This window comes from Mastigoproctus giganteus, chromosome 1, assembly GCF_048544385.1.
Source record: "Mastigoproctus giganteus isolate SK-2022 chromosome 1, ASM4854438v1, whole genome shotgun sequence".
Taxonomy (NCBI): Eukaryota; Metazoa; Arthropoda; class Arachnida; order Uropygi; family Thelyphonidae; genus Mastigoproctus; species Mastigoproctus giganteus.
The window spans coordinates 219,467,638-219,483,037 of NC_143575.1; the positions used below are offsets into that span (position 1 = coordinate 219,467,638).

At 37.8% G+C, this 15,400-nt stretch overlaps 1 protein-coding gene across 1 annotated transcript in view; it reads right to left on the minus strand.

The window, feature by feature from the left end:
* LOC150091531 (GTPase Era, mitochondrial) overlaps window positions 1-15,400 on the minus strand; it is a 242,211-nt gene that overhangs the window by 181,821 nt on the left and 44,990 nt on the right. The window contains exon 4 of the mRNA XM_090384396.1: window positions 8,946-9,023. Within this exon, the coding sequence (XP_090240522.1) occupies window positions 8,946-9,023 (78 nt within the window). The remainder of the gene's footprint in view (window positions 1-8,945; window positions 9,024-15,400) is intronic.

Below are 15,400 nucleotides of genomic sequence, written 5' to 3' on the forward strand. Positions count from 1 at the left end.
TTAGTCCATGGGGACCTCCCCTGAGTCCAAGGAAGCACTCATAATTATGGCTAAGGGTTTGATTACTTCCTTTGCTGCCAACTTTAATATAACTGGATAGATCTCATCCACCCCAGGTGACTTTCTTATGTTTAACTTCAAAAATTTCTCCTCCACTTTGTACTCAGGTATTACAAAATCATTTAGCTCCTGGCCAGAGTTTGATACACTTCTGGCATTCCCCTCCCTGAATAACTCATGTGTGAATATAGATGCAAAATACTCATTAGTTTGTCAGCTACCTGAGCAGGGTACTCAACAGCCGAACCATCGATATCAGGAATATTTTCATCTGTAGTAAAATCTTTTTGTGTTGGTGATCAATATTCTATAAGTTAAGTGGTAGATCAGATTTTTAACATTTTAAACAAAATGCTCAATTCTGCCTATTCTGTACACTTTTTTTTTTTTTTATAGAAAACCTTTACTGTACTATAACTGGATATATCCCATCCACCCCAGGTGCCTTTATTATGTTTAACTTCAACAATTTTTCCTCAAAAATAACTGAAGATTAATTTACTATTTTAATTTAATAAACTACAGTTTAAAACCTGGCGCCTCCGTAGCCAGGTGGGCAGGAGCAGTAGTGCATAGCACACACACTTCTTGATTAGACCGGGGCTCGAGCCCGTACCCACCAAATACGGAGGATGTGGCAGGTCAGGGAATGACCACCGCATATTCCCAGCCCAAATAAAGGGTGAGGGTTGGCGTCAGGAAGGGCATCCGGCCGTAAAAATTGCATGCCAAAACAATAAAAACGCTGACCCCACATAATAATGGGGAAAAGGCAAGAAAAAAAAAAAAAAAAAACCAGTTTAAAACCTAAATATTGGCACTGAGACAGTCAATGGCGGTAAAAATTCAAGACTATAAAAAATGTCCAATGTAGAGAATTGTCAATTGTAAAGTGCACAACTACCAAAAGATGGAATGGAAACTGAAGCCTAGCAAGAAGGAAATGGACTTGGTAAAATAGTAAAAAGTTATTTTTACTAATTTACCAAGGCACAATTTGGTCCTTGAGGTTGCTACAGAGATTCTCTCAGGTATGTCAAGCTGGGAACTGGGAGTGTAAAATGCTGATAGAACTGATATTCAGGTGACACTCAAGTCACCTGAATATCAGTTCCATCAGCACCTGGCATACTGGAGGTGACCATCCAGGTGTGAAATAACATAAGCAGGGATCAAGGTGTGATGCCCACACCACACAGAGGAATACCACCCCTCTGTGTTACCAGGCAGTAGATGATTCTCATCAACCAGTGCAACACTGCCACTTTGTTTAGTGGAGGACTGAAGTGGTGGAACCCATGTTTAGTGTCCAGAGCAAAGCTCCGGCAACCACCCCATTATCTCTTTCATCATGCAGTTTGATTGGAGTCTTTTAAGGTAATGATCGACATCATGGAGAGACCCAACGTTCCTTTCATTTAGAGAGTACAGCTCTAAAAAGCTGTTTTCAGGCCAGCCACTAGATAGTCCACCAGACCAAACCGATTCGAAACTCTCTAGCTCAGCTAGTGTATAATCTCACTGCCTCTGCACTGTCCGATAGTGACTGCAGGGAGTACAAGTTGTATGTATGGGGGGGCATGTCAAGGAGCTGGGTATATTCTTCCTGTGTGTACGCCATATCCAAAAATTTCATACATGTCCTCCCAACCTTTTTTTACTATTGAATACATCATGAATTGTCAAACTAATAAAACAAATTTATCTGCTGAAAGATCTCAACCTCCCAAACACTTCCTCATTCATTTCAAAAATATATGTAATCTCAGTTCCAATCTCCATTTCCAGTCTGACAAACACCATGTACTTTTTCTGACAGAATGCCAATTATCAGTTGATTCAACACTGCTCATCTGAGTTGTCTGAATTATTTGCTGTATGATTCCTTTTGCTTCAAAGGTGTACCTTGTGCATATGTCATTTCTGATGTTCCCTGTCAGAGACTTGGTAATTTGCAATCTCCTCTTTACGAACTTCCGTGGCTTAAAATCTCTCTCTCTCTCTCTCTCTCTCTCTCTCTCTCTCTCTCTCTCTCTCTCTCTCTCTCTCTCTTTTTCCATCACAATCTGTGAAATTCATCTGATGGCTCTATCATTCTCCCAACTCCACTAACCACTTGAAACTCTTTGATTTCCTCTCTTTAAAACTTGACTTTCTGCAGTGCAACTTTCCTAACAGTGAGGTAATCTTTCTTGGTGATTTTAATGTTCACAACTCCAGTTGGCTTCCATTTTCTAGTCACACGTACCCAGCTGGTCGAGATGCTGAGGCTTTTGCAATTACTAATGACTTTGCACAGATTATTTGTATACTTACAAGAATAAGGCGCCTCTGTAGCCAGGTGGGCAGGAGCAGCAGTGCGTAGCACACGCTTCTTGATTAGACCAAGGTTCGAGCCTATGACCACCAAATACGGAGGATGCTGAAAGGTCAGGGAATGACTACCGCATGTCCCCAGAGCAATATGGCCTTAGTTGCTAATGCTCCTAAAAACCAAATAACAACAACTTACAAGAATACCATACAATCCTAACCTCGCAGCCAACCCGCTTGAACTTCTTCTCACAAAGAACTAAGTACACAGTCAAGATGAGTAACAATATAGGCACCTCAGATCAACTTGGTGATGGTGTTTTCTCCAATAGGGCCTTTCTCTAGTGACCATTCTCAACATCACACGGTTTGGCATTACAAGAATGCAAAATTTGATATGTGAGAGATTTCTTCTTTTCCTTGGTCGGATTACTGTTTTAACTCTTCTGATGTCAACATTTGCTCAGATCGTGTCAGTGAAATTATTCTTGTAGGAATGAAATTGTTTATTCCATATTACACCTTAAATCTCACCCTGTATCTAAACCTTGGTTTTCCAGTAAATGTGCTAAGGCTGTTTAAGATAAGAATGTTATCGTATTTAGCTTGTACCCAAATCTCCAGTTCATTAGGTGCAATATGGCCCTAGTAGCCGTTGTGCCAAAAATAACAATACCAGGTTCATTTTATGCCTACACCGAAGCTCTACAATTGAAAAGCTTCAAAGCACCGAAGCTTTTCAATTGTAGTCCTTTTGAAAAGGACTACAATTGAAAAGCAGCTATTAATCAGTCCAAACTAGACTGTGAATGGGTTAAGAGTAGAAAACTTGCTTCTTGTAAAAATGGTAGTCAACCATTCTGGTCTCTTTCCAAACTTATTGGCAATAACTTTTGCCCATCTCTATTCACATCTCAGTCAAAACCAGATGGTCCTTTTGACAATTCAGCCAAAGATAAAGCTGATGGGCTAGCATCCAACTTTTCTCCTAACTCATGCATTGATAACCTTGGTAAACTATCATCCCCAATATGCTCCACTGAATTCCTCCTATGGCCTTCTGTACGAAGGATGTCAGAAGAATTTTTAACAATCTTGATGCAAAGAAAGCACCAGTTCTTAATGGTATTTCTCCACTTATTATCAAAACCTGTGCTCCTGAGCTTACTACTGTTCTGTGTTGCCTTTTTTTACTTTCTTATTCTGTAGCTGTTTCCCCATCTGCTTGCAAATTTGCTCATATCCAGCCAGTAGGGTGACAAATCCCTCCCGTTCAATTATTGTCCCATTCGACTTACTTCTACTCTTTCTAAAATAATAGAAAAATCTATAAACTGCCAACTCTTGAACTATCTAGAATCCTTTCATTTGATTAGTGACCGCCAGTGGACTCCATCAGTGTTGATCCACTGTTGATATACTGGCTTATGTCACCCATCTATGCACCAATTCAATTGAAATGTTAGGTGAAACTCAAGCAGTTGCTCTTGACATTTCAAAGGCTTTGATCATGTTTGACATAAAGGTCTTCTAAATAAGCTTCCATTTTATGGTTTGGCAACTGTTTTTTGTAATTGGGTATCCTATTTCCTCTCTCTGACTGCTCACTGGGGTGAGGGTAGATAGTTCTCTGTCTTCAAACTTCTCCATTAATGTAGGCGTTCCTCATGGTTCAGTTCTTTCTCCCACTCTTTTCTTCTTGTATATTAATGACCTTCTTCCACTGACCAGATCCTATCCATGCTTTGCTGATGATAGCAAATTGCATTCCACTTTCCAGTTTGAGAAACCTTGCGCTGCTCAATCAGCTTCAACTTCACAAATATCCACCACAAATTCCTTAAATTCTGACCAGCAGGTAATTCTCCAGTGGGGCAAAAATAACTTAGTTAATTTCAATCCTTCTAAAACTAAGTCCTGTCTTATATCTCACAAAAAGGATTCTTCTGCTCCTATGCTTATCTTTAACAACACTGATGATTTCTATACAAGATTACATATCTCTGTTAGGGATGACTCTGACTTCTCACCTCTCCTGGCATAAGCACATCACAAATATTGCTTCCTCTGCATCTAAAATCTGGGTTTTCTCTTTTGCTCTCAGCATTACTCTTCTTCCAAACAGTTATTCACTCTGTACAAATCACAAATCCACCCTACCAAAGAACATTGTTTACACATCTGGGGGAAGGCACCCCAAAAACTTCTCTCAGACTTCTAGGTTCCTTTCAAAAACGGGCAGTTAGGCAATTAATTACTGATCTCTAACAAACTCTCTACTCTCCCTCTCTCTCTCTCTCAAAGAGATTTTTTCTCCAGAATGCCTTTTTCTATAGATACTTCCATGGGTGCTGTTCTTCTGAATTGGCTTCTATAATTCCTGCTCTCTCTTCCCAACCAGTCAAACCCATGCCACAATCAGTGAAAATCCATTTACTGTTCAACTTCAAACTCACATAACCAACTTCTCTTCTTCCTGATTTATTCCTTCAACTGCAGTTTTCTGGAGCAACCTTCCTTCACAGGTACTACCTGAAATTTACAATGTACATAAATTTAAGTCTAATGTCAACAAAGTATCTTCTTTCATCTTTTCAACCTTCAGCCTATGCACTGTACTAAGCACTATAGATTCTAATACCTCTTGTGCTTGGGGTTTCATATAAAAAAAAAAAGACAGAAGCAGCCCATATTCAGAACATTTTGAGAAGATATAGTGGATCCTCTTCATGGCCAAAAAATGATTCAAAAAATTAAATAAGGTGATAATTCACTTGATGATGCACCCCACAAGGGACAACCAACCTATTACTGATAACAGACTGAAGGCCACTACTATGTAAAATTCAAGTAAAACATGCCAGTTGCTTGCAGAAAGATTTGATGTGAGTGATAAACCATTCATTTGCATCAAATGGGAAAGGTGCACAAATTGAACAAACGGGCTCCACATACACCAGAGACTATCACTGCTTTTTCATCACAATATTTTTTGATTAGTTGTTCAAATGCAATGAAAAATAGCTTTGGCCAGCAACATCAAACAATCACATCATTGAAATCACATTACACTGAGTGATCATTGAATTATGACCACCTACCTAGTACCACATTGGGCCACCGTTTGCAGGGATAACAGCCACCATTCTCCTAGGTATTAACTCCACTAGATGTCTGAAGACATTCATAGGGATCTGCAGCCATCTGCCTGCAAAACTTTCCACAGTGTCAGAACATATGATGATTGTGTGTCCATACACCTCACTTCCCATTCCAAAACATTCCACAGATGTTTGATTGGATTGAGGTCAGGCAAATTTGGAGGCCAATCAAGATGGGTGATATCTTCACCATAGTGAAGATATCACCCATCTGTGCATGAATCACTCATGCACAGTGTGAGCCCAATGACACAGCGCATTACTGTCATGGAAGATCCCATTTCTATGGGGGGGGGGAATGCAACAGAGCAGGGTACATAGTCTCCCAAGAGCTGTTGGTATGTATGTATGTATGTATGCATGCCTGTAACTTGTTTTGGGTGGTCTTTAGACATATGTTCAACTCCACCTGATATCTCTGTATATTAGGCCTCTTGGGGTGCACATGGTCTCCTAAGAGCTGCCAGTAGATCTCACACCAGCAAATTGTTGGTCCATATGCACCAGGGGTCCTAGTTCTGGCCAGCAAAACATGCCCCATATTAGGCAATCACTGCTACCTGGGTGGATAGTGAGCATCATGCACGATATATGTCCATTACTTGTGTTGCTTGTGTCACACATGAAGGTATGCAACAGCATGTTACACTACATATTTAGACTCATCTGACCAGCACACTTGTCTCCAACCCGCCAATGTCCAACTAGCTTGTTGACACCAACAGCATTTGCTGTCGATGACGATCAGAGGTGAGGAAAAGTAGTGTCTCTTGGGTTGTCTGCTGTGGAACCCCATACATCTGAGTGGGCAGTTTATCATCATTTGGGATATCGTTCTTGCATTCCCCATAATGTAATGTCAACAACTGCACAGTTGAACTATTGAACATCCACTTTGCATAATACTTTACAGTTCTGTTGGTGAGGTGATTAAACCTATTCAACACCATTCTTTGAACACACCTTAACCACAGTGGGCCGTGTGCAACTGACAAAACAAAGTAGTACTACCTGTATTGTTCTATTTAATTTCTGCATTAAATATCCCCCAACACAATCCTATATCTAATAACACTGCATAGAGTTAATGCAACTGGATTATTGGGATAATCCACACATAATGGTTTTTGTGTTTAAATGGAAGTTTTTCTCAAAGTAACTGTTTGGCTGTTCACTTACGAGGGGTGGTCAATAAGTATTTAATATTCACCCTCACCTAGAAATATCTGAATTAGGGATTTGGCACTTAGCTAGCAATTTCATCCTTCTCTATGTAGCTATCTTCTACACTACACATTTTTCCCATCTGTGAATAAGCTCTTTCAGGCCTCTTGTATAGAACTCCTCACTTTGAGCAGAAAACCAGGCTTCCACTTCATTAGTCATCTCCTTATCAGTCAGAAATTATACAGCCCCATAATAGTTTCTTCATTTCTGGGAAGAAGTCTGAAAGTGAGAAATCAGGTGAATAAGGTGGGTGTGCTTCCCTGTGAGAGAAGCCTTGTGAGCAGAATAGAAGTGTTGTTGGCTAGGCCTTGATAGCCTCTTAACTTTTCTAGGAGGTTTCTATAATACTCTCCAGTGGTGCTGTTGTCTTCTGGGAGATAATTTGTAAGACTGATACCTTTAGAGTCCCTGAAGACTGACAACATGACCTTGTTAGCAGACAATTGAATTTTGGGATTTTATTGAGTGTTGGTGAAAATGAATATTGCTATTATATGCTCAACTGTTTTGTTTCTGGGTCACAGTGATGTATTCAGCATTCATCCTTCATCACAATTTGGTTAGCAAAATCATCAGCATTCTCTCTACAAAGTCCTAACAATTGTGCAGAACAAATACTTTCCTGTGGAACTTTCGAGGTGGTGTCAATCTAATAACCCACTGGACTGCCACCTCAGACATATGCAGAAACTTGTGCAATATGGTCCAAACAAACCCATAGTTAATGTTCATTAATTTGCTATAAAATTTATAGTCACGCATTTGTCTTCAAGGAATAGCTGTTCCACTTTAACCACAATGGCAGTGTTGGTGGCTGAGATGGGGCTTCCTTCTCTTGGGTCATCATGCACACTGCTTTGTCCATAACTGAATTTGTCTTTCCCAATTTTTCACATTCTCACATGGTGGGCTATCCTCATATGTCACTTTCATCTTCTCGTGTTTTTTTTTTTTTTTTTTTTTTAAACTTCTTTGCCTGGAAAATGAAGAAATTTTTTTAACAGATTGGCCCTCAACCTCCAGTATATCACCTCTTACTGTATTCGTGGCTCTAGTTCAGTAACTGACAGATCTAGAAAAACAAATAAATATATATCAACTTATGAGATTTAGGGATTTGATACTGTGCGTACATGTACATAACAAATATTTCTAAGTGAGGGTAAATACTTATTGACCATCCTTGTAGATTAAGTACAACTCTTCAAACAGAGGCCAACTGCTAAGCTTGGAAACAGCTGTCCTGTCAGTATCTCTGATTTTTAAATACATAGTATATCTGCATATTAGTTTATGCTATGTGATTTAAAAAGGTACTGGCAACTTAGGCTAAACTGCAGATAACAGTATTTGTCTAAGGTGGACATAAGACCAAGCTTAATAGATCTTTGGTGGGAACATTCCCTGTGATTGGACTAACACAGTAATTAGCTTAACATCTGCCTGTATTTATTTATTTATTTTATTTCTTTGTTAAATATCTCTCACAATCCTATGTATAATCACCTCATCGGTTACCATCTTACAAACCTGTGCCACACACAAGTCAAAGCTCCCATTTTACCAACAGATTTTGCTGAGCAGAATACTGATGTTTTTGCTCAGGTGGAATACAGTTGGGTATTCCACTTGACACTTGGCAAACAAAACCTGACACGATCACAGGGAAGAAGTTTTTTTTTTTTTAATGCATGTTTTAATTTTGTGTTAACAATCAGTGCTAACTGTTTTGGTCACCTGATACATTGCTTGTTCTTAATCATGTGTAGTAGATACTGTCATTCAAACTGTGCATTAAGTACAATTTTAAAGTGAGCATGACAAGGCTTAGAATATGGTGTTCAGGGAAACTTCCTTGTAGCTGTTGTTTGAAAAGGAATAGGAAGGTTACCCCAAGGTGAGTGACAGTATAACTACAAAAATTGCAATCAAGAAAAATGTACACAAAATGAATATGCTGAAACATTTCTAGAATTTCATTCTACAAGGAGAGTTTGGTTATCAGCAGTCTAATAACATTGACATTGTGAAACACGGCTATAAAACTATGGTACTACATACCAATGACTATTCCAAGTGCTAGATTTTTTGAGATTAATGAATTTTTAATGTCAGATATGAGGTTTTACTATATGTAAAATTACATTAGTAACTTTCATAATTAGGAAAATGCTGGGAACTCACAATCTGAGTACTTCCCTCCACCAATACAGCTACAGTTCTGCACGTTGTGGTGTGCACTTTCTTTGATACAGAACAGACCTAAAAGAAACAGATGGCAGTATTAATATTGGCCATACAGTGCAATGAAGCCAGATCTTTGCTGGCACATGATAGATTGCAGCTGATATGGCATTAAACTTAACATCAACAAGGCTTTTGCTGTTCGAAAAAAAAAAAAAAAAAAAAAAAAAAAATGTGTTTCCTTCTTCCAACGGGTACTGAACCAAGTGGCCGTTGAACTTCTCCAATGCCTCAACTACCCATGAAGACAACCTATTCTGATAACTAACAACTTTCTGACTAAAGAAAAACTTCTTACAATCTACTCTATAACTCTTCTTTCTACATTTACATTTATGCATCCTAGTTCTAGCAATTTTTAACACCACAAAAAATTTAACCTTTTGTTTTATTGTCCCCTCTCAGAGCCAAATAAATCTCATTGCATTTCTATAAGTTACCTAGTAACCCAGCTCTCTAGCTCACACTAAGTATATCCTCATCTTACAAACTTTGTGTTTTGCATAGTAGTCAGATAAGCGGCAGCATTAAACATAGCTGCCACTTACCTGACCATCCCTAAAGCCTATTCAAGTTGTCTATAGAGTACTGGTAGTACTGATCACTAATTGCTCTTCTAATTGTCAAATTTTGACATAGCGCCTATATCAATGTCATTTGAGATAATCAGAAATAGTAATGGTCCCAGCACAAATCACTGAGCCCCCCCCCCCATTTCTAACCATAAACCATTCTGAAGAGCAACTATTAATCATAACCATTTGCCTCATGTATAGCTATCCCATAATCTATCTAAGGACCTTACCTATGATCCTAATGCAGAGAGTGACATCCAGAAGGGGGGGGCAGTTTATCCCCCATGGATGTCAATCCCCTGCAGTTTCAGTGGGAGGGAACTGACCAAGAATAATGAATTCCTGTGGAATTTCTTTTTACTTTACTAAATCTCTAGTGGATGGGGGGGGGGGTGACACAGTAATTCAGCAATTGCAAAAATTCTCAATTTACTAGGTGGTAGATGACTCAACATCCAATACAACACCACCACCACTTCGCTAATTGGAGGCTTGAAGTGGTGAAACCCATGTTTAGTCTCTAGAACGAAGCTCTGGCAATTCCAACTGCTTCTATCATTAAGTATAAATGATGTCTTTTGAGGTTATGATGGGCATATCAAGGTGAGACCCAACATTCCTTACATTTTAAGGGTACAGCTCTAAAATGATTGTTCACAGTCTGGCCACTAGAGAGACTACTGGATCGAACATCTAGATGTGAATTCTTCACATCAAAACATTTCATTTGTTCACACATGTCCCATGTCCCTCTATTTTTATTTTAGATACACAATGTGCCATAAATAGTTCGACTTATCTGTGAAAAGATTTAAACCTCCCAAAAACTTCCTTATTCATTTCATAGATATATATGGTTTTGGTTCCAGTCTCAATGATATCTATTTCCACTACAATCTGCCCAGTTCCAATTACTTTTTCTAGCAGAATCTCAATTATCAACTACCTCAAGCACCACTCTTCTCAGTTGCCCTAATTATTCACTCATGATTCTTTTCCTTCAAAGGTGGTACTTGCGTATATGTCCACTCTGATATTCCTTGTAAAAAAGACTTCCTAATCCATGTTCTCTTCTGGTTAAAATTTATAGCTGCCACTCACAGAGCTACCAGAGTGGCAGCTCTGTAAAATTCATCTGTTGCCACTAATATTCTCCCAACTCTACAAATCATTCAGAACTCTTTTCACTTAATTTCCTTCAAACTCTACTTTCTCCAGTCAAACTTTCCTAACAGTGAGGTTATTTTCTTTGGTGATTTAATGTCCACAAATGCAGCTGGCTTAGATCTTCTAGTTACACCGATAAAGCTGGTCAAGGTACTAAAACTTTTGCAGTTATTAATAATCTTACACAACTTGTTCATTTACCTACCCGAATAGCAGACTATCCTAACAACACACCCAAAACTCCTGATCTTTTCTCACCAAGTACCCTTCAGAATATAGTGCTCATGTTAGTGGTTCACTAAGTACACAACTTGGTGAGGTATCTTACCTCCAATGGAGTCTCTCTCTCTCTCTCTCTCTCTCTCTCTCTCTCTCTCTCTCATGGCCATACTTAGCCTTGTCTCATTCGACATTACAGGAATGAGAAAAGAGAAACTACCTGCATGATTTCTATTCTTCTTTTCCTTGGTTTATTACTTTTCAAATTTTCTGATCCAATGTTTGCTCAGATGGAGTTAGTGAAATTATTCTGGTAGAGATGAATTCCTTTATTCCTCATTCCATCCTAATATATACCTTTACTGCAATCAGTAGTAATATGTACATTACACTGATGACTGATGCAATACCCATAACAGCAGTAATGATAGGGGTCATCTCATCCTTTGTCTAAACTTTAGTTTTCCAATAAATGTCCTAAATCTGTTCGATATAAGAATGTAGCATAGCACAGTTGGCTAGTATCGAAATCTTAACTTCACTTTCTGCCTACTCTAAAACTTACAACAATTGTAAAACAATTATTATTCAATCCGAGAGCTTGATTTTGAACAAGCTAAGGGTAGAAAACTGAAATTGGAACTATGATTATGAAATCAGTTATATAAATAATCGATTCAATTATATATATATAATAATGAAACAAATGCTGAACCAATAGTTCAAGGTATAAAGTAAAGGCATATAAATGAGGAATGACAATATTTAAAGTAAATTTAACAGAACTAATTAAACATTACATCAAACTGATATTAGAATAAGAAAATATGGAATAATAAAAAAATAATAAAATAAAATAATAAAAAAATGGAATATAATAAAATAATAATAAAATAAAATAATAATAAAAAATGAAATATAATAAAAAAAATAAACTATGCAATATAGAAAGTTTGTTTGTATTGAGGTTTAGTGGCACATGGACTATGTGGGTCATAATGTGCCAGTTCATATGGTGTGATGTGTTTACTTTGGATTTAAATTGTTCCTTTTAACTTGATTTTTACTTTATTGGGTTAGTCTGTTGCTTATGTTTACTTCCTTAGAGGAGGTGATATAAATTAATAGCTTTAGAGAAGTTGAAAACATCTGTGAAGTCATCTCTATCATTCAAGAGGTCCGTTAGGGCAGTGGTCTCAAACTCAAATTGCATGCGGGCCAAATGCACGATCTGAAAGCAGCTGACGGGCCGGAATTTTTTTTTTAACAAAATGAGAGTGAATATATATATATTGCACCGTACTTACCCTAATGTATGGATACCACCCCTTTATAACCTGGTGTTACGCGTGGCGTGCGCATGTGTGTGTGTATGTGTAAATTTATATCGACACATACAGAAAAAATACATATGTTTGTATGTAAATAATTATAAACTTATTTATTTATTACTACAACTTGACACTTGATGGCATTTCAATTCTGATAAAGTTTGTAGCCTTGGAGAAAAATTACTAGAAACTATCTTCATCACAGATTGTAGATGCTCATCAGTCAATCGGGTTCTTTTCTTAGACTTATTAATTTTCAACTGCGAAAAAAAACTGTTCACATATAAATGTACTCCCAAACAAAGCGATTATTCTTATTGCAAAAATTCGTAACTGAGGGTATTTATCTTTTGACAAGTACAAATAAAAGTTAATCAAATCTGTATCTTTAAATCATTGAATAAGATTTATATCACACTGTAAATTAACTAGCTCCATTTGTAGATTTTCTGGTGTGTTATTCACGTTCATTTTTAACGGTAATGAAAATAATGTAAAATCGGACTCAATCATTAAATCTTTAAATCTTTTCAAATTTTTGTCATAATAATGCTATTTTTCTTGCATATTCTTGATATTTTTCATTGGAAATAATAGGGCAGGATTTTAGATGTAGGAAATGTGATATATAGGAATTTTTCTAGCAGGGATAAGGAGGTGATTATTCCCTTGTATAAGGCAATGGTCAGGCCACACCTAGAGTACTCTATACAGGTCTGGAGGCCTCATTTCAAAAAGGATGTAGGGATGCTGGAACGAGTACAGAGAAGGGCAACAAGATTGGTGAATGGAACAAAGGGGTGCGCTTACAAAGAAAGGCTCAAGTTTTGCAAATTACAGTGTCTGGAGACTAGGCACCAGCGAGGTGATCTGATTGAGGTGTATAAAGCCTTGAATGGTTTGAGCATGCTCAATGCTGATGGGATTCTTCCCTTGCTCAGAAAAATTACCTGAGAGGGCATAAATTCAAATTGAGGAAAGACAGATGTAGGATAGATGTGAGGAAATTTGCCTTTAGCCAGCGGGTGGTTGGTTGGTGGAACAGACTTCCATCCCTTGTCGTGGAAGTTGATAGCCTAAATAAGTTTAAGGCTCAGCTGGACAGGTATTTCGAACAAACAGAGGGGTGAAGTGGAAGTGGTTATTTTTTATTTATTTATTTTTATTTTATTTTATTTATTTTATTATTTTTTTTGGCTGATGCTGCATAAGCTTTCTTTCTTGCATCAAATGCCTCTACTAATGCTAATGCTAGAGTTTACATAAGTAAAGAACTCTTTGCTGTTTTTCTTTGCATCTTTTGCCAAAGATTTCTCGTAATCTGCTTTTGCCTATCTAACCTCCTTTGTGACTTGGTTAGAGACAGTTCATATCTACAATAGGTTTCTGTGTCACCTGTTAATTTATATGTATCCCATGCATTTTTCTTCTCTGCCACATGTCCAATTTGTTCAGCTGACATCCATTTAGGCCTAAATAATGAACAATATTTCTTAGTTGGTATGAAAAGCCTAGTAGCTTCCAAGATTATTTCTTTGAATGCTTCTCATTTTGAATTAGCTGTTGGTAACATCATCAGTTGATCCCACCGCATAGAATTTAAATACCATTTCAGATCAGTGTAGTCACCTTTACAAAAGCAAAAACCCTTCCCATAAAGGAAGTAGTTCCTTTATCTGCAGATTCTTAATGCATGAAGAATCACTACTGATAATCAGATCAAGAATATTACGCCTTCTGGTTGACTTCCAAACATGCTGCTGTAGAAAAACATCATCCAATAAATCCACAAAAGCCTTGCTTTTGTGGATTAAAGTGTGTCAGTGACCAACCCACAAATTCGAGTCAATCTCTGGGAAATTAAAATCCCCCATTATAAGACACTGATTTACTGGCCCACTCTATTTCTCAGCACAATTGCTCATTAGATTCATTAGGCCTATAACACACACCTACTCTCATTTTTCATTTCCCAGTGCTTATATCACACCAAACAGACTCAACATTACAATGTCCACCAACATTAACTGGATGCACTTCCTTAGATTTTATGTGTCTCTTAACTAACAGCATAACCCCCCCTCCTCCCTTCCTGTCCTGTCCTGTCTATCCTTTCTGTACACATCATCATCATCATCATCATCATCATCAGCCATTTTCAATCCACTGCAGGATGAAGGCCTCTCCAGCAACTTTCCAGTTCCTTCTGTTTTGAGCACTGGACATCCATTTACTACCCACAAACTCGTGAATTTCATCTATCCATCTCCGCCTTTGTCTTCCAGGTTTTCTTCTAGCTCCTCTTGGATACCATTCTGTTATTTTCTTAGTCCATCTGTCATCATGTCTTCGAGCTATGTGTCCTGCCCAAGACCATTTTAGTTCTTTAGTTTTGATAAGAATGTCCTTTACTTGAGTTTGTTGCCTAATCCATGTGTTTCTCTTCTTATCTAACAGTCTTATTCCCAATATGATTCGTTCCATTCTTCGCTGTGTAGTTCTCAGCTTCTCTTCCATTCTTTTGGTGAGTGCCCAAGTTTCACTTCCATAAGTCATGATGGGGAGTATACATTGGTCCATTATTTTACGTTTCAGACAAACTGGGATATTGCTCTTCAGTATGTGACTATATTTCCTGAATGCTATCCATCCAAAATTTATTCTTCTCTTGACTTCCAGCCATTTATCATTATTACAGCTAATAACTTGTCCCAGATAAGTATATGACTCCACCTTTTCAATTACTGCTCCTTCAATCATTATTTCCCTTTCTGTGGCATACTTGTTCATCATTACTTTTGTTTTAGCCATATTCATCTTTAGTCCAAAATCCTTACTAGCTGTGCATAACTGATTAAGATTTTCCTCTAATTCTTTGGGATCATGGCTTATGACCACAATGTCATCTGCAAATCGTAAATGGTTTAGGTACTCTCCATTCACATTGACTCCTTTCTGCGACCAGTCTAATCTTCTGAAAGCTTCCTCAAGGGCAGCAGTAAACAGCTTCGGAGATATTGTGTCTCCTTGTCGAACTCCTTTCTCAATTTTAAATTTCCTACTGTCTTTGTCTAGTCTAATAAAGGAGGTAGCACTCTCGTAT